This window comes from Leptodactylus fuscus, chromosome 5, assembly GCF_031893055.1.
Source record: "Leptodactylus fuscus isolate aLepFus1 chromosome 5, aLepFus1.hap2, whole genome shotgun sequence".
Lineage (NCBI taxonomy): Eukaryota > Metazoa > Chordata > Amphibia > Anura > Leptodactylidae > Leptodactylus > Leptodactylus fuscus.
Window position 1 is genome coordinate 128312467 of NC_134269.1, and position 20683 is coordinate 128333149.

Below are 20683 nucleotides of genomic sequence, written 5' to 3' on the forward strand. Positions count from 1 at the left end.
GGAAAATGTTTTTTCTCATGAACCTAGTGTCAAACAATTATTAGCTCGCTACATTTTCTAAGAGAGTGGAAAAATTCCTATTGCATACAAGCTTCTTTAAGAGCTGTACATACAGTATCTCAAAAAACAAAACAAAGGACACATTGATCCAGGGTTTTTATACTGACTGCCAGATTGGAGTCGGGAAGGAATTTTTTTCCCCTGAAATGGGGCAATTGGCATGAGCCTCATGGGGTCTTTTGCCTTCCCCTGGATCAACACTGTAGGGGATTGTGGGGTTGTGGGTTGGACTTGATGGACTGGTGTCTTCGTCCAACCTCATCTACTTTTAACTATGTAAGGAGAGCTTTTGTATCTAGTACCATTAATTCAAAATTAGAACAATATGGAAGGAAAAAAGTATTGGGCAGTCTCCTTTTGGTGCTGTGCAGTAAGGGTGCAACTCCCGTAAGGGCTTGTCAATCAGCTTTCCTGAGGCGCGAGACAGTCAGCTGTTCACTCTTTCCAGGATCATACAGTCAGGATTTAGTAGTCCCAAAGTATTCAGAGGCATATTAGAAAGAAGATTGGCTTTCCTACATGGTACTATCCCGCTTCAAGTTATTACCAGAGCTCATTAGGTTAAAATTAATCATATGTTTTATTATAGAGTTAAAAAAAAAAACAACAGATAAGTATTCCTAGGCATTACATTTTATGTCTGAATCAGGTCTAATAAAGGTTTCTTTCTACTTGTGAATAGTCTTTCAGAGTAGGTTATGAAAACAGTTTTTTTTTTCCTAAGGATTTTGAGAAATTCCTATATATTTTTGTAAAAAAATTAATCTGATTGGAATTAATCTTGTATAACAGAAAATAAGGTCTTGTTGGTGTTCCTTTAAGTGAGTTTCCATTGCACAACCAAAGCCGGAGCCCCACGTGGCAGGAAAAAAATGCTGCGCTTTACAGTCACTGTGCAGTGGATACAAACAACGGACACAAAATCACAGCAGGTCAGTTATACCTATGGAAACACCGGTGGTTTCCACATAAGTATAATTGAAGTAGTAAGTCAGCAGAGAAAATTTCTGCAAACTTTGTGAAAAGTGATGTGTGAAAAATTGCAAAGCACATTTTTCCTGCAGGACGTTACAAGGGGTTCTACCCTGTTGTCCCTTAGCCATAACTGTTCTGCTACAGTCTGAACAAAAAGGATTTAGCAGATGTATAAGGTTTATCAATGTTCTCAAAACAAGTTACCAATACCATGAAGGGATGATAAAAATCTACTAATAGAGTTGTATCACAGAAAGGCTGTGAAAGAAGAGATGGTAGGTACTTGCGCTGACAGCTTCAGTAGAACGGATTTTATTAGTGGTTGGACCACCAATACAGTTCTTTGTACTGAAGTTGGCAGTGCATGTAGCTGCACATTTTTCTTTTGTAGCCTTGCTGGGATTCAATTTCTGTATCCCTGATGTCCAAGGTGCTATTGTACAGGCTGAACGGCCAACCAAGGACTATCATGTACATTTACATACACTATATGTGCTGTGACTATTTATAGCATGAAAGCTTCTCCTCCTGGTAATCACTGGAAAGTCAGATAGAGAACTTTTTCTGTTTAATGTTAGGAATGCACAGAACTTGCACAACTTACTTGTGTTGTGTCTGAACAATATTGGATTCCAGTAGGATCTGTTCCTAACTTTTTGAAAAAAAAAAAAAAAAGTATATATGGTAGCTTAAAAAACTCCCACTTTTTCTAAATAAGTTCAAGGGTTATGGAATGGTTTAACAGTAGGCAGAGGTTTTTGTATTACTACTTTAATAACTTCCTGTGCCAGAACAATGGATCTGTACAAATTTGAAATTTCTGTATGGAGCTTCTTTTTTTTTTTTTTTTTTTGCTGTTTTATTTAGTTTACTATAGTGATTTTCAGTATTTTTGTCTTCTTATTAATATATATTACAATCTTAGATTTTCACTTAATTATTGTATAGCTAGAGTTGTTAAATTGTGGCATTGTCCCTTTGGGCTTTGCCTAAGACACATTTGTTATTTTACTAGAATGTATTGAGCATTTAAATTTGTGAATAGCAGTGACTGGTGGTAATATCATCCTCCGATAACAGCCTGGTACAAGGGGATTGGGTTATCAACGTGCACACATGGTGGTTTGCAGCATGGGGATTTCTGGCATGCTGCTGTTAATTGCAGAACCCCTGGAGACAAATGTTGTAGTTGTTGAGCAACACAAACACGAATTGGAGATAGTTTAGTTGAAAATACGACATTATGCATTTTTAGTTTAAAGGATTTTGATTTAAAGTTTAAAATACAGTAAATGCAATTATAATAAAAATTGTTTAACACCTATCGGGGTCAAATATTCTTATTAACTATTAACAAAGGATAATGTATTACATATAGGTATAATTACAAATGAGAAATTTCAACTAAAGTAAATCAGTATAAAATGTCCAAGAGGTTCATTTCCCACAATTAAAAAAAAAAAAAAAAAAAAAAATAACTAATTATGACAACTTGACATTTTGTAATGAGAAAGTTTGAAATGTATTTTGCGATGAAGATAGGTACAGCATGTAGGTGGTATGTTTGTATGTAATATATATGTATAATCTACATAGCATATGATACATAGCATATGATGTGTTATTGTGAAGGATAGTCTATATTTTTGTCTTTTAGTGTCTTTTGATCAGTCGGCTCAATCAATATACTGTATCACATGTCCTTTAGGTGTTTTATTACAATACTTAATGTTGTTTTTAAGTGGTTCTTCTATAATGGTACATTTGGGGCATTCAGTTCTCAGGTTTGGGAGATATTAGGAACTGTAATGTGCTATGTGAAATGTTCTGTGTTTGCTCTGATTGGTCTATTGGGAATTTCGGCTCAGGGGATAACTTGGCTAGACCTTCAGATCCCTGCACATTTGCTGGTACTGAAAGTGACAAAGCAAACAAACCTTAAAGTATAAGAGGACATTGGTAGGAAAATAACATTTTTAATTAATGAAATAGATTTTTTTTTTTTTTGGGGGGGGGGGTAGGAGGTTAGAATACCATATTTGTTGTTTATACTCTTACATACTTTACTCTTAAATAATCATTATTTTATTTAATACGAATGTTATTCACAGGATTCAAATTACTTTATTCAAATTGAAAAAAGGAAACTTTGATTCTATTTAACAACTGTTAAGAGTGGTTGTCCAGTGGGATGTCTTCAAAAATGTTCAGTCCTAGCTGCTCCCAGCCAGTGTTTGCCGAGAAATCTGCAGCAGTAACATTATACTAACGCCACAAAATCGCTGAAGCCCATCAATGGCTAAAGCAGTGAACAGTGCGCATCTTCTTATAGTAGCCAATATGGCACAAACAAAATACTGTGCAATGTGGTTACAATAAGTGTTAAAAGAATATGAGAGACTTGACCCACGAGTCCAGTTTATTCATGAGAATAAGATAGGTATCTGTGTATGCATGTTAGTCACTGCAAAGAGGGTTAAATAGAGCAATAAACTTTTCCCATTATGTGTATATATATATTCTTTTAAGCGTGTCTTTTAGAGTATAAACCAGTAGCCATAATATGTGTCCTTACATAGGCCAACACTTTAAGCTGAACGATCCACTTCAACTTACTACACAATTTAATTATGATGGTCGTTTATCCCACCTAAGTAACCATGTAAATGTGCTGGTTTTGTTTGTTGTGTTTTTGTGTAACTGGACAAAATCCTTATTATTCCATAGTGTAAGAAATGTATCAAGAATTTTTGGTGCAACCATAATCAAAAAAAATATGCGTATATTATACAAAAAGGCCCTGTGGATATTCCGGTTTTTATTATATATTTTACTTTTTGTTGTAATTTGCTCCTTTTAATTTTAGTTATTTCTTACAAGTGAACGTGTCTGAAGGGTTAGATTATGTCTCAATGAATCTAAGGACTAAAGCTGCGGAGAGGGCTTTAACCAGTCAGGTCCAGCAGAGAATGTGAAGCGACATAAGCAATTAGTCAGCAGCTTTAAAAGAGACCTGAAGAAGGGCAGACTATTAAAATCCATAAATAGTATTTAGGATAGATGGAGAGTAAGTGGCCAAAAGTAAATGAAATCCTGTTACATGAGGAATACAGCCTCAATGCACTTACTGCAAAGTTGATGGGGATCCTCTAGACCAGGGGTAGGGAACCTTCGGCTCTCCAGCTGCTGTGAAACTACAACTCCCATCATGCTCCATTCACTTCCATGGGAGTTCCAAGAACAGCAGAGCAAGTATGCATGCTGGGAGTTGTAGTTTTGCAACAGCTGGAGAGCCGTACGTTCCCTACCCCTGCTCTAGACCTATAAAACCCAACCAGTCATATAATAAAGATGAGATGTGCGCTATAATATTCAAATAAACAGGTTGTCCACCAACCCTAGCTTTTATGCAAAGTGCAAATGGACCAATCACAGAAAAGCTGCTGCCTCTATTGAATTCTGTAGCAGTCATAGGCTCTTATCTGGTTGGCCCAATCGAACAAATGTACAGTACAGACCAAATGTTTGGACACACCTTCTCATTCAAAGCGTTTTCTGTATTTTCATGACTATGAAAATTGTAGATTCACACTGAAGGCATCAAAACTATGAATTAACACATGTGGAATTATATACTTAACAAAAAAGTGTGAAACTACTGAAAATATTTCTTATATTCGAGGTTCTTCAAAGTAGCCACCATTTGCTTTGATTACTGCTTTGCACACTCTTGGCATTCTCTTGATGAGTTTCCAGAGGTAGTCACCTGAAATGGTCTTCCATCAGTCTTGAAGGAGTTCCCAGAGATGCTTAGCACTTGTTGTCCCTTTTGCCTTCACTCTGTGGTCCAGCTCACCCCAAACCATCTCAATTGGGTTCAGGTCTGGTGACTGTGGAGGCTAGGTCATCTGGAGTAGCACCCCATCACTCTCCTTCTTGGTCAAATAGCCCTTACACAGCCTGGAGGTGTGTTTTGGGGTCATTGTCCTGTTGAAAAACAAATGATGGTCCAACTAAACGCAAACCGCATGGAATAACATGCCGCTGCAAGATGCTGTGGTAGCCATGCTGGTTCAGTATGCCTTTAATTTTGAATAAATTCCCAACAGTGTCACCAGAAAAGCACCCCCACACTATCATACTTCCTCCTCCATGCTTCACGGTGTGAACCAGGCATGTAGAGTCCTTCCGTTCACCTTTTCTGCATCGCACAAAGACACGGTGGTTGGAACCAAAGATCTCTAATTTGGACTCATCAGACGAAAGAACAGATTTCCACTAGTCTAATGTCCATTCCTTGTGTTCTTTAGCCCAAACAAGTCTCTTCTGCCTGTTGCCTGTCCTTAGCATTCATTTTCTAGCAGCTATTTTACCATGAAGGCCTGCTGCACAGTCTCCTCTTAACAGTTGTTGTAGAGATGTGTTTGCTGCTAGAACTCTGTGTGGCATTGACCTGGTCTCTGATCTTAGCTGCTGTTAACCTGCGATTTCTGTGGATGGTGACTCAGATTAACTTATCCTCAGCAGCAGAGGTGACTCTTGGTCTTCCTTTCCTGGAGCGGTCCTCATGTGAGCCAGTTTCTTTGTAGCACTTGATGGTATTTGCAACTGCACTTGGGAAAACTTTGAAAGAGTCCCCAATTTTTTGGACTGACTGACCTTCATTTCTTAAAGTAATGATGGCCACTAATTTTTCTTTACTTAGTTGCTTTTTTCTTGCCATAATACAAATTCTAAAAGTCTATTCAGTAGCTGTGTATCCACCTGACTTCTGCACAACACAACTGATAGTCCCAACCCCATTTATAAGGCAAGTAATCCCACTTATTAAACCTGATAGGGCACATCTGTGAAGTGAAAACCATTTCCGGTGACTACCTCTTGAGAATGCTAAGAGTATGCAAAGCAGCAATCGAAGCAAAAGGTGGCTACTTTGAAGAACCAAGAATATAATACATATTTTCAGTTGTTTCACACTTCTTGGTTAAGTATATAATCCCACATGTGTTAATTCATAGTTTTAATGCCTTCAGTGTAACTCTACAATTTTCATAGTCATGACAATACAGAAATCTCTTTGAATGAGAAGATGTGTCCAAACTTTTGGTCTGTACTGTACCAATAAAAGATGCTAAAATTCTTGACTAGCTGAAACAAAAATAATGGTATAGCTTTTAAAATCACATGCACCAAAACACTCAAATACTTTGTTTCTAACCTTTATGGTAAAGGTAATATCTAGAATTTCTCATCTAGGAATGGTTCAGCAACGTCAGAAGATTTGTTCTGGAAACTAGATGCTCTACAGGAGTTTATCCATGATCTCCATTGGCCAGAAACAGAATTTGCTAACCATCTGGAGCAACGACTGAAACTCATGGCAAGTGATATGATAGAAGCCTGTGTTAAAAGGTTAGCCATTCCAAGTGTATTCTTTTTACATGTTAATATTTTAGGTAACTCACTATGCAGCTGCTCATCAGCGATTCTAAGCTCAGGCTGCTGCTGATATAGCCCTTGCTGCGCATGCCACCACCACCATCTCTCACAGCTGCCATGCAAGTTGAGCGCTCAGGGCATGCGAGAGGATGGACGATGGCACAGATAGGCAACGGCCAACTTGCTACATAGCTTGTCTCTATAGTAGTTCAGTTTGTCCTCCCTCTCAGCGGGTGTAAAAAAAGAAAAAGGCCCCCATTTTACCCCAGTAGCAAGGGTCTAACATTGTGGAGAACCAGTAGTCATCCCAATTGCCATCGGCTACATCATCATCCAATAATTTCTGCAGATCACTGATATCCTCCTCAACAGCCTTTAAGCCAGAAGCCTGACTGTTCACAAGACCAGCTCCCACACCACTTTCACTACTGCCGGAGGAAACTGCGGATGTCTCCTCCAGATCTTGTTTGGGCACTAGCTGCTGACTGTCAAGTAGTAGCTCATCCTCACAGTATAATGTACTCAATGTATACTCAGCATAGAGTAATTCTCTAGCTGAGAGAACATAAAACTGCGACCACCCCGGGAGAACCGTGCAGGAGGCTGGACTGTCACGGTGACCTTATTGGCACCAGAACTCCCAGGAGAGGTACACAGGGAAATAGGCAGAGTCAGTTAGATGTGACGCCAGTTGGAGTATTGAGACACCCGCTGGTCCCTGGGCTGGAGATGGTGATGTGGGTGCCAGTGCTCTACTCCAACAAAGAGCTTTAGCCCAGGGCTTAGCTACAAGGAAGGCAATGTCCAGGCCAGGATCAGAAGTGCTCACTGCTTTATTGTAAAGCATCATCTGCTGGTCACTTGTCCTGTAGCAGTGAGCTGTGGCACAGTGGCTTGTAGCTGGCTGACACCTTCCCATGTATTAGCAGAGAGTCTAAGATGGCTGCAGATCCAGCTTCTGGTCTACTGCAGGAGTTCAGCTACCTTGTAGAGGTCGGTGCAGGCTGCCAGGGTTATAGCTCTGCTTAGCCTGATGTAATCCTGTCCTCTTACTGATAGTAATGCAGGGCGCTGTCACACAGCTTCTCTGTCCTACTGTTGCTGTGGCAATCCTCACGGCACAGTGTCTGAAACACAAGATGGCCACTGCCACACTTCTCCTTGCTTCTCCTTCCCTGGCTCTTACAGAATACTACTTCCTCTCCCTGCTATGACTATTTCCTGTTCCAGCTACAGATCCACTCCCTATAGTGTGTGTTGCTATGGAGACCACAGCTCACTAGGACAAGTGAAACCAGAGAACAACAGCTTAACAACATTACACAAATGAACACAAAATGAACATGACAACACATACAATCTATCATAACATGTAAGGCACTTATATGGCCAAATAACCATTAGTAACTCCTGTGAGGGGGTTACAAAAAGACAGAGGGAATTTGAGGACATGTGAGGGTACAGGACCATGCCATCTAAGGGTTGTGTCTGATGAATCCACAGACTCTTGGCTGGAGGTGTCTGATGTGACTTGGGATGAAGTGGATGACTGAGTCAACCAGTTTTCAACCATTGAGTTGCTGGTCAAGACACGACTACGACTTGACATTGGTAGTTCAGGCCTCTGTAAGTGACCCCTGCTGCCACAGCCATTACTATGCTGTGAACTGTGCCTGCACCAGAAACATTTAGGCCTGTGACCCTCCACTGTGCATGGCCTGTCTCCTTTCTGTCTGACATACTAAGAAATGGCCTGTAATTTTATACTGGGAACAAAATGGCAAATATGTCCCTAATTTGTTTCCCAATGATAAACACCTTTATGTAAGTGTTGGCATAACCGTAACTAAGAAAAAAGTGATAGTGAAGCTCAACCATAGAGAAGCAAGTCAAATAGATATAAACGGAATGAACAGCAATAGGCTGCACGGAGAAAACCCTGGACTGCTTCACAGGGTTAGCATGAGCATAATGAGCAAAAAAATACACTCCAGCATGCCAAAAAAACTTTTTTTTAAATTTAACTTTTACTCATAATAGGCTAAAAAAACATACATGAACATAGATCCAGACATGTAAAAAACAAAAGAGAGCTTACGCGTTTCGGGAGATAAATCACGATCCCTTACTCATAGCTAATGGGTAAGGGATCGTGCTTTATTTCCCGAAACGCGTAAGCTCTGTTTTGTTTTTTTACATGTCTGGATCCATGTTCATGTATGTTTTTTTTAGCCTATTATGAGTAAAAGGTAAATTTTAAAAAAAGGTTTTTTGGCATGCTGGAGTGTATTTTTTTGTTCATTATAACCGCTAACTTCAGAGATTAGTGGCTAAGAATGATTGACTTTTGCCACGACTGTATTGAGAAATGGCCTGTAATTGTATACTCTGAACACAATGGCTAATTTGCCTCTTATTTGTTTCCCCAATAATAAACACTAGAGATGAGCGAACAGTGTTCTATCGAACACCTGTTCGATCAGATATCAGGCTGTTCGGTGTGTTCGATTCGAATCGAACATCACGTGGCAAACTCCAAAAAAATTCGATTCCCATCCCACCTTCCCTGGCGCTTTTTTTGCACCAATAACAGCGCAGGGGAAGTGGGACAGGAACTACGACACCGGAGGCATCAAAAAAAATCGGAAAAAGCCATTGGCTGCCGAAATCAGGTGACCTCCATTTTAGACGAATAGTGGATTTCAAATCCGGGTCATATGAGAATGTGAACTTTGTGACTAAGAGACAGGGATAGCTGTATAGGCAGGGATAGCTAGGGATAACCTTTATTTAGGTAGGAATGTTATTAAAAATAACTTTTTGGGGCTCTATCGGGTGTGTAATTGTGATTTTTGTGAGATAAACTTTTTCCCATAGGAATGCATTGGACAGCGCTGATTGGCCAGAGTACGGAATTCGACCAATCAGCGCTGGCTCTGCTGGAGGAGGCGGAGTCTAAGATCGCTCCACACCAGTCTCCATTCAGGTCCGACCTTAGACTCCGCCTCCTCCGGCAGAGCCAGCGCTGATTGGCCGAAGGCTGGCCAATGCATTCCTATGGGTATGCAGAGACTTAGCACCGTGTGCTCAACTACACCGTGTGCCGGTCAGCCCATCTGATATAGCAGAGCCGAGTGTGCACACTCGGCTCTGCTACATCAGATGTAGCAGAGCCGAGGGTGCACTAGAACCCTTATGCACACTCGGCTCTGCTACATCAGATGTAGCAGAGCCGAGGGTGCACTAGAACCCTTATGCACACTCGGCTCTGCTACATCTGATGGGCTGACCGGCACACGGTGTAGTTGAGCAGAACTGGCTCAGCACTGCGAAGTCTCTGCATTCCCATAGGAATGCATTGGCCAGCCTTCGGCCAATCAGCGCTGGCTCTGCCGGAGGAGGCGGAGTCTAAGGTCGGACCTGAATGGAGACTGGTGTGGAGCGATCTTAGACTCCGCCTCCTCCAGCAGAGCCAGCGCTGATTGGTCGAATTCCGTACTCTGGCCAATCAGCGCTGGCCAATGCATTCTATTAGCCCGATGAAGTAGAGCTGAATGTGTGTGTGCTTAGCTCAACTACGCCGGTGGAGTAGTTGAGCTAAGCACACACATTCAGCTCTACTTCATCGGGCTAATAGAATGCATTGGCCAATCAGCGCTGGCCAATGCATTCTATTAGCGTGAGCTGAGTTTGCACAGGGGTTCCAGTGCACCCTCGGCTCTGCTACATCTGATGTAGCAGAGCTGAGTGTGCATAAGGGTTCTAGTGCACCCTTGGCCCTGCTACATCTGATGTAGCAGAGCCGAGTGTGCACACTCGGCTCTGCTATATCAGATGGGCTGACCGGTACACGGTGTAGTTGAGCAGAACTGGCTCAGCACTGCTAAGTCTCTGCATTCCCATAGAGCCATAGAGTAAAAAATCAGAGCCAGCGCTGATTGGTCGAATTCCGTACTCTGGCCAATCAGCGCTGTCCAATGAATTCCTATGGGGAAAAATTAGCTTGCGAAAATCGCAAGCTGACAGGGATTTCCATGAAATAAAGTGACTTATATGCCCCCAGACATGCTTCCCCTGCTGTCCCAGTGTCATTCCAGGGTGTTGGTATCATTTCCTGGGGTGTCATAGTGGACTTGGTGACCCTCCAGACACGGATTTGGGTTTCCCCCTTAACGAGTATATGTTCCACATAGACTATAATGGGGTTCAAAACCAGTTCGAACACTCGAACAGTGAGCGGCTGTTCGAATCGAATTTCGAACCTCGAACATTTTAGTGTTCGCTCATCTCTAATAAACACCTTTAAAATAAGTGTGAGAATAACAGGTAACTGTGGAGATTATTGTCTAAGAATTATTGATTTTTTTCATGAGGAATTTCTTTCCCCACTAATAAACACCTTGAGAACAGATGAGCACAGGTATTAGTGGATGATAATTCACTGTTTTGTGCTGTACTGCTTTGTAAAAGGCTTGTTGTGTTCCACCTTGAACAACCAGGTATGAGTAATGAGCAGCAGTATAATGGCAGTGAGTACTTCAAGCAGTACTTTTGTCTCTGCGTGATTCGTACAGACAACGCGTGGAAACACACAGACCCCATAAGTTGTAAATATTTACATAAAAACAACATCCAGGATCAAAAGAAAATCTTGTCAGATGGGTCCACACATTTGACTGGACTGGAATGTACTGTATGTTTCTATAAAAAAAAAAAAAAAATCGTGTCAAAAATAACTACATCATCTACTGCAAAAAAAAAAAAAAAAAAGAAAAGTCGATTCCCTGCTGAAAATGTAAAAATCCATGCTTTTAAAGGGGTCAGTGAAAGAAATTACTAACCCCTCAGTGCTGATGGCTCAAATTTGGCTGGCTTTCAGGGGGTTACTGAGGAAAAATAAGTACGGTAGTTTTGAAAGGCACGTTTCTTAAGTTTTCTTTTTCTTTTCTGACAATTGTCCCTTTATTACATAGAACACGGACTACATTTGAAGTTAAACTACAAAGAACAAGTAAATCTACAGACTTGCGTATTCCTGCCTCAGTATGTACAATGTTTAATGTCTTGGTGGATGCCAAAAAGCAGTGCTCTAAACTATGTGTACTTGATGGTGGGCAAGAGGTAAGTATGTTAGAATTGCCACACTCTGGTGTTGGTTACATTGTAAATATGTTACTCTTCATGTACTGATCCTGTGTTGTAAGGCCTGGTTCACATCTGCGTTCGGTATTCCATTCGGGAAGTCCGCATAGGCACCCCCCAAATGGAATATCGAATGCATTGACAAGCAGCGAGTTTATGAAAGCACACGGACCCCATAGTCTTTAATGGGGTCTGTGTGTTTTCCATGCAGTTTCCGCACGGAACATTCGGAGAGAAAAATACTTCATGAACTACTTTCCTTTCTGCATGATGTTTGCGGACATTGCGCAGAAAATGCGGACCCCATTATATTCTATGGGGTCTGTGTGCTTTCAGTGCTCACTGTTTTCCTGTGCAGTCTGTATTCCGTTCCCCATGCAGAATACCGAATGCAGGTGTGAACCAGGCCTAACTCTAGATTATAACAAACACTGTATTTATAATTATTCCATCTGCAGAACTTCATAATCCTTTGTATTGCTAGTTTGTATGTAGCAAAGGCAGGGAATGGTACAAAGTTAATAATGACTTACCGCTAGATTCCCTACCTAAATAGTCCCCTCTACAGCCATGTTTCTTTACCTGACAGTAGCAATGAAGTCATAACATCAACACTTGATGACTGTGGCAAAATGATTGACTGCAGCGGCCACATGTTGTTCACATGACATTGTTGTTGCAGTGGGGCTAACACCAGAGCATCTTTTGCATATTTACATAACTAGGCTGTAGATCAGACAGGAGAAGACAAAAGCAGTTGCAAAGCAGTTGATCCTCCCACTGCTAAGATGTAATCCATCCTGTAATATGCTGAACATTTTCACTTTCTGACCTCTTTGAGCATACTTTGCGTGTATCTGATTTTGTCACGCTGAATGGATCGTCACCGCAGTAGAAAGACCAACTCACTGCGTGCGACAGCACAGATAGGAGACAGAAGGGGTTCAGAATGGCAAGAGTGGTGCATGGAGAGCTGAAGGCAAATCCTCATAACTCAGTGGTTGGTGGCAGTGCAGTATGCTTGGGAGTGATGGTATGCTCCTTAAGAAAACTGCAATAAACAGAGATGGGCGATGTAACCAAAAGCACACTAGTACCCATGTTTCATTATAAGTAAATGTCCAATTAAATTTCAAATATAGTCACCATTGACCAAAATATGACAAAATTACAAATGAGTATAAAGCATAAACAAGCTCAAGCAGAGACCTCTTGGATGAACTGGTCCTGTTTGTATCTACATCAATCAGTATGTGCCAGGTAACAATGACGTAGCACTCATTGCTTACTGCTTTTACTTTTTATTACTGTTTGTTTATTTTTTTTTTTTTTTTAAAGGGGTTGTCCAGGATATTGGTGTTTTTTTTGTTTTTTGTTTTTTTTTATTATTTTAGACCAAGGAAGGTGGAAAAAAAAACAAAACACTCACCTGTCCCCGCTGCTCCGGTGTCTTGCGGCACAGTACGGTCCTGTTGCTCCCATGTTTTCTTTTGGCAGAAATCCCAGCCATACATGACTGCTGAGGTCTGTGATATCCTGTGACATCACTGCCTGTGATTTCCTGTGTCCTTTCCTTAAGCCGCTGATTTACCTCAGTGGTAACTCGACTGCTGATGTCAATCTGTGGCCTAAGAAAAGGCATATGGGACATCACAGCCTGTGAGGACTTCTGGCAAAACAAGACAGTGGAAAAGCAGGACCGGTTCGCACTGTGAGACACCTTAGCACCTGGGACAAGCAAATATGTTTGGGGGGGGGGGGGGAATTTTTTTGTATGTTTCCCGGCCTAATTTAAAACATAAAAAAATTTGTCCTGGACAACCTCTTTAAGCCAGAGTTTGTGTTCCTATAGTTTGCATTAATTTTTTTATGATTTGCCTGTGTTAATTTTTCCATAAATTCATTGTTTTTGTTTCTCCATTATTGATGTCCTGTTATTGGGCCATTACATTGCAACATCCAGTTTTCTAAGCAATGGGTAAGTTCTTACAAACTTTATGCCTTAATTTTACTATGGCAATATAATTGCGTAAATCAGTAATGTACAAATCTGAATAAATAGTGTGACTACTGTATAGTAAAGCTCATAAAGCCTGTACAGTATGTATTCGTGAACAAAGTGATCAGAGACGCCTGTACAAGCCTTTGTATATTTTCCTTGTGTCTACACAATATTTTGATGTTTTTGAGAGAGGATACTAATGAAGTTAACAATTGTAATGCTGAATTTGTTTGAAGTGGTTTACTCCAAAGACTGGAAATTGCAATATTATCTAATTGAGCACCTTAAGTATTTTCTCTAACCATGTGTTTACATACATTGATCCTGGCTAGAACAAAAGAAATTCCTACAGTGAATAAGGATTGGACATGTTAATTGTCAAGACTGTTAATTTGTCCTTTTTTTTCACTTTTTCCGTGAAATTTCTACTGCATATTTGTTTGAATATATTGTGAAAATTATAATACCTTATGGATGATAAATAGAAGTTTGTTTCTTTCTAAACCGCATTTAGACCAACTTATGAATGCGAGTTGTGAGGCAAGCAACGTTGTATTAATTGAATCTTTTTCTGGTCTTTTTGCTTTCCATCTAGACCAACTCTTTAGAAAAATGCACGTCTTCCTTAATTGTAGGAAACACAAAAAGTATCCTTCACATTCCTTCTCTTCAATGAGAATGGGAAATCAATTCATCTAAATAATAACCCCATTAGCTGCTTAACTCTACATCGAACATGGGAAAATGTACCGCATAGAATAAAAGAGTGTTTGATTGGATGGATCATTTTCAAGGTTCTATTCTGCTGATGTTCATAATAATACACGAAAAGTAGTGAAAATACCATTTGATTTTTACCTTTTGTTCTGCCGACTGATATAATACTACATTACTTATACTATTATGTATTTAAAATGCAGCAACAGTACCATTCCAAAATAGATGACTTAATAGAAGAAACTGTTAAAGAAATCATTTCACTTCTGGTTTCTAAGGTAAGTATATAAATATTCTATAATCTCCATAGTTTCAGATTGTGCTCTAAATGATAATATGCTTTATAGTTTTAGTAAATGTTTGGAGCATGTTCTGCTTTAGGAAGTATGTACATTGGTATTCTATGATTTCGGTGGTTGGCATCGAGGATGTATACATGCATTTTTAAATGAGTATATTTAAATAATGAATTCTTAAATTGAGTATATTAAGTATAGAATTTAAATAACTTTTTATTATAACCATTTTTAATGTGATTTTTTCATGTGACTATCCTTGTAAAATAACTTTAGACATTTCAAACTGATCAGTTTTGATAGGCTGCTTGTTTTCTGTACCGTTATTTGTCAGCTTTGCTGTGTAGACTGAGGCAAAATGAACAGAATAATCTCATCATTAAAGGACAGGCAAATGTTACCTCTGTTCTATGTTGAAGAATTAGATACGCCAGGATACTATAATGTAATATATGTACATTATACACATAGATAAAAGCCCTGTATGCATCTCTCTAATTCCTTCCTGGTCACTGGGGTAGAGGGCGGTTCTCTATCACTAGTTGGGGACATTTTTGTGTCTGTTAACTCCCCATTCATTTCAACTGCCTTAAAGCACATATACCATGCATATTGCAAATCATTTGTCTTTATCTATTGCATGTTTATGTAAGTGAAGGAAAGCAGCACTGTGAGAACTAAAAATTGATTGCCAACAAGTGGAACCTTGATTCATAGTCCCATAACTTAGAAAAACAAAGAACTCGAACAAGGCCCTTGCTTTGGGCCAAAACATTGCACCAAACTTGACTGCAGCTTCTTTGTCTTTCTATTGCATGTTTATAGATATTACATTATTCATGATTGTTTCCGAAACTTTCACATAAGCCATATTTGAATTAAATGTTGAAGTATAGACATTGCTTGTATTGTTTTACATGTTATACTTTTGTGTTTAAGCTTGTTTCAGTGCTAGAAGGAGCCCTTTCAAAGTTGGCAAGATATGATGAAGGGACATTGTTTTCATCCATCCTTTCTTTTACTGTAAGTATATTTATAACATAATAGTGCAATTATAATGAAGTGTGTTCTGCTGTTTTAACTTGTGGATAAACCATGCCCCCTGCCTGCCAATGGGAATCTATTGTTATGATTTTCAGAACTCAGCTTAGCTATAGTAGCATACAGCTATACAGTGTTGGCCAAAAGTATTGGCACCCCTGCAATTCTGTCTGATAATACTCTTTTTCTTCCAGAAAATGATTGCAAGCACAAAGTCATTGGTATTAATATCTTCATTTAATTTGCTTGCAATGAAAAAACACAAAATAGAATGAAAAAAAAAAAGTCAAGTCATTGATCATTTTACACAAAACTCCACAAATGGGCCGGACAAAAGTATTGGCACCCTCAGCCTAATACTTGGTAGCACAACCTTTAGACAAAATAACTGCGAACAACCGCTTCCAGTAACCATCAATGAGTTTCTTACAAGGCTCTGCTGGAATTTTAGACCATTATTCTTTGGCAAACTGTTCCAGGTCCCTGAGATGTGAAGGGTGCCTTATCCAAACTGCCATTTTGAGTCTCTCCACAGGTGTTCTATGGGATTCAGGTCTGGACTCATTGCTGGCCACTTTAGAAGTCTCCAGTGCTTTCTCTCAAACCATTTTCTAGTGCTTTTTGAAGTGTGTTTTGGGACATTGTCCTGCTGGAAGACCCATGACCTCTGAGGGAGACCCAGCTTTCTCACACTGGGCCCTACATTATGCTGCAAAATTTGTTGGTAGTCTTCAGACTTCATAATGCCATGCACACGGTCAAGCAGTCCAGTGCCAGAGGCAGCAAAGCAACCCCAAAACATCAGGGAACCTCCGCCATGTTTGACTGTAGGGACCGTGTTCTTTTCTTTGAAGGCCAACTCTATGTTGATGCCTTTTCCCAAAAAGCTCTACTTTTGTCTCATCTGACAAAAGAACATTCTTCCAAAATGTTTTTGGCTTTCTCAGGTAAGTTTTGGCAAACCCCAGCCTGGCTTTTTTTTATGTCTCTGGGTAAGAAGTGGGGTCTTCCTGGGTATCCTACCATACAGTCCCTTTTCATTCAGACGCCGACGGATAGCACGGGTTGACACTGTTGTACCCTTGGACTGCAGGGCAGCTTGAACTTGTTTGGATGTTAGTCGAGGTTCTTTATCCACCATCCGCACAATCTTGCGTTGAAATCTCTCATCAATTTTTCTTTTCCGTCCACATCTAGGGAGGTTAGCCACAGTGCCATGGGTTTTAAACTTCTTGATGACACTGCGCACGGTTGACTCAGGAACATTCAGGTCTTTGGAGATGGACTTGTAGCCTTGAGATTGCTCATGCTTCCTCACAATTTTGCTTCTCAAGTCCTCAGACAGTTCTTTGATCTTCTTTATTTTCTCCATGCTCAATGTGGTACACATAAGGACACAGGACAGAGGTTAAGTCAACTTTAATCCTGGTTGCAACTGTGATTTAACTGTGATTTAACTGGCTGCAAGTGTGATTTAGTTATTGCCACCACCTGTTAGGTTCATTTGAACTGGCTGCAAGTGTGATTTAGTTATTGCCACCACCTGTTAGGTGCCAATACTTTTGTCCACCCCCTTTTTTTATGTTTGGTGTGCAATTATATCCAATTTGGCTTTTTGACAATTCGTTTTGTGCTTTTCAATTGAAGACAAATTAAATGAAGATAATAATACCAAAGAATTTGTGATTGCAATCATTTTCTGGAAGAAAATGAGGATTATCTGACAGAATTGCAGGGGTGCCCATACCTTTGGCCCACATTGTATATGTGCATATTATACAAATTGTGGACAATACTGTAATGTATAATAGGAGAGCAACTCAAAAATTACTATGGTTGAAGAATTTATTAAATTCAAATTTCAGAAAAGAAAAGTAGTTTTTCAACATACCGTAATCTTCCGGATTTTAAATATATTTTGTCCATCTGTCTACAAGCTTTTATACTCCTTCATTGAAAATGTTTTAGGCTTTGCTGTAAGCCATGCATATACTGCTGTCTTCATCAGATATGACTTTTCATTCTCTTATAGCTTCTTTCCAGTAATCTAACAGAAGTTTTAATATAACCGGAGTGCAGATTGTTTTTGACTCACTCTTGAATATTGTTAAAAATAATAATAATTGCTAAAAAAAAAAAATGTGCACTTGACTGCAAATTTTTGTGGATCTCATTTGCAGCAAGTACTGAGTAACTGTTTACTTCTGCCTACTCCATGTGCAAGAGATACATAAATAGGAGTTTATCTATATATACAGTACTTCAGCCTTCACAAAGTTGTAAGTAATGTTTCCCTTCCGTATTCCTGTACATCAGTGAGGATCCGTAGATTCTTCATGTTCTCAATGGTTTAGGTATATGCAGTAAAAACAGAAAGGCGCAGTGGCACCATGCAGCATAGTGGATAAATAGTCATTTTTACCAAGATTTTCTGGTTTCTGGTACATTTTAGTACATGTTTTAGTCATGCAGTTTTTGAAGCCTAAGTCAGGTGTGGTTCTTAAAAGGTGAGAACCGTTAAAGGACTACACAGTGTTACTTATACTTACCCCCAATTTTTAAAATGAACCTACAAAATGAACAAAGTAGAGCCAAAATACCAGTTTTATTCTATAAAAAAAATAGCCTAAGATAAAGCTAGACCATACGATTTTTAGAGGGTTCTGCTTGGTATGTTGTGTTTGCTTGATTTGCTTCTGCCCATTTATGTATGTTAGGAGCTGCTGATTATGGCTTATGACTTTCAATAGGCATGTAAAGGATATTCTAATATTCAGTAGTTTTAGATTCAGAATTATAAATGTCATGTACATTCATTTTAATTTCTCATGTTTACAATATTTTAGCATATAATTATTGGGCATAGTTTACATTTCTTGTCAATAGAAGCCATACTATCCTTTTAGATCAATAATTCCCTACTTAGGCCGGGTTCACATCTGCGTCCCGACCTCCGTTCTGCAAGTTTCCATTTCTTGCCCGAAACTGGACAGGAGACGGAAACCTGCAGCAATCTTTCAAGCCCATTCATTTAAATGGGTTTGAAAAGTGTCCGGCCGGGAGCGCCTGTGAGCGTTTTGTGCTCTCCGTGGCCAGACCTTTTTTTTTAACTGGACACAAAGTCGGACATGCGGGACTTTGTCGGGTTTCCGTCTTCTGTCTGTAGAAGACGGAAACCTCACAGACGGAGCTCGGGCACAGATGTGAACGAGCCCTAAGGCTTTTTTCTCTTGACCATAATACATAGGATGCAGAAACTGTTCAGTAATGCTGATTTTGGTCATCACTACAGTAAGTCTCCTACTCCTGCCATATAGCAGAAGCAGGTCAGGTTGGGTTGACAGCCAGAGACCTTGGGCACAAGATGGCTGCAGTTTATTACCACTTCTGTCATTTCCTTTGCTTACTACACAGCCCTCAACAGAACCACTCAAACCATTGCCATCAGGCTGTGGAATTGGTAGTCCGATCAACCAACCCCTCCTTTTTCCACAACTCAACTCTGAGTCCTGATATGACTCAGACTCCTTCATAAACGGTTTGCAGCCATGGTCAGACTGATGCAATAAAGCTCCTCTAGTTAAAAAAATAAATAAATATATATATATATATATTTTATTTTTTTTACTTTTTACATAAATGTACATATTAAACAACTATGCATTTAATTAATTACGTCATATTAATGACAGTGTAATATAATATAATTAATCATTTTAGTTTGAAGTCGGAGTTGGTAGCTTTGTGTGACTCCACCCAAAATTGACTCCGACTGCACAACTACAAGAGCCTTGGTTGTCAAAACTGCCTCATTCATCCGAGAATAGATAAGCATTGTATCAAAATGTCTGTAATGCAGTAAGGAACCCATGTAATACATTATTTTTGCAAATCAAAGAATATTATTTTAATAACATATTATATGTCCATAGTACATTAGATAAAAAAAAGTTAAGACCATTAAAGGGTTTAATAACAGAAATGTGCATAAACCGTATTGTGCTAGATAGGAAAACATTGAAACCGTGGACTATAATTTGACGGCTTTCTGTCTATTGTGTCATTCAGTTTTTCTAAAGGCACGTTTTCTAATTTGTCTCTGGGTTATAGTGTTGCAAAGTGTGAATGACGAAATTAAATTGCTTCATCTAGTAACATGATTTAATTAGGACAATAGTAAGTAATTAAGTCAGTAAATGCAGAAATATTCTCAGAGCAGGAATAAAGTATTATTGCTAATTATTTGTGTAACTGTTCAGTATCACATTGCATTTTCAGGTAAAAGCTGCCTCGAAATATGTGGAAGTGCCAGTAAGTGTTAGCATTTTGCATGTTCTTTGCAGATAACCACTGCCAGGCATGACCGTCTTTTTGTCATTATTTGCATGCTTTTTTTATGGAAAACTGTTTCTAAAATATTATGCTTCTCAATTAACAAAAGTATTCCCGTACAGTCAAGTTCTTTCCATGTTGTAAGCCAATAGGCTATGTTTTTGTATTGAGTCAAAATATCTGCACTTAAAGCATAAGTAAACTTTTGAAGAACCATTCCATTTCTGGCAGCATTTGTCTCATTAAAAAAAATGTTGTAATAGACATTATTAATCCTGCATTTCTTTATTCTGGTTCTTATGTAATATATAACACTGGGTTGGTCACTTTAGACTGACACATCTCTAGCGTAAACAAAAACCTTGAAGTGCTTTTTTTTGTCATATGATAGATTCCACCAGTTGAAAACATAGATTGAAATGTGTATATGTTGCTGTAGCAGCTCCCAGATTGTATGCAACCATCTGTAACTCTATAAACCAAAGTAAGAATTAGACTATGTATGGTCAGTTCTATGGACAATTTCTACACAACCAGATAAATCAGCAAAGGAGGTGAAATTGTACAACGTTTTGGGGCAACATGGTGGCTCAGTGGTTAGCACTGCAGCCTTTCAGTGCTAGAGTCCTGGGTTTACATCCCAGCAGGAACAACATCTGCAAGGAGTTTGTATGTGCTC

At 39.4% G+C, this 20683-nt stretch overlaps 1 protein-coding gene across 4 annotated transcripts in view; it reads left to right on the forward strand.

Annotated features, from left to right (window-relative positions):
* CADPS2 (calcium dependent secretion activator 2) overlaps positions 1–20683 on the forward strand; it is a 283863-nt gene that overhangs the window by 205639 nt on the left and 57541 nt on the right. For all 4 annotated transcript variants that reach the window (XM_075274223.1, XM_075274224.1, XM_075274225.1 and 1 more), the window contains 6 exons: positions 6292–6447; positions 11448–11595; positions 13580–13594; positions 14539–14613; positions 15571–15654; positions 19951–19983. In XM_075274223.1, the coding sequence (XP_075130324.1) occupies positions 6292–6447; positions 11448–11595; positions 13580–13594; positions 14539–14613; positions 15571–15654; positions 19951–19983 (511 nt within the window). The remainder of the gene's footprint in view (positions 1–6291; positions 6448–11447; positions 11596–13579; positions 13595–14538; positions 14614–15570; positions 15655–19950; positions 19984–20683) is intronic.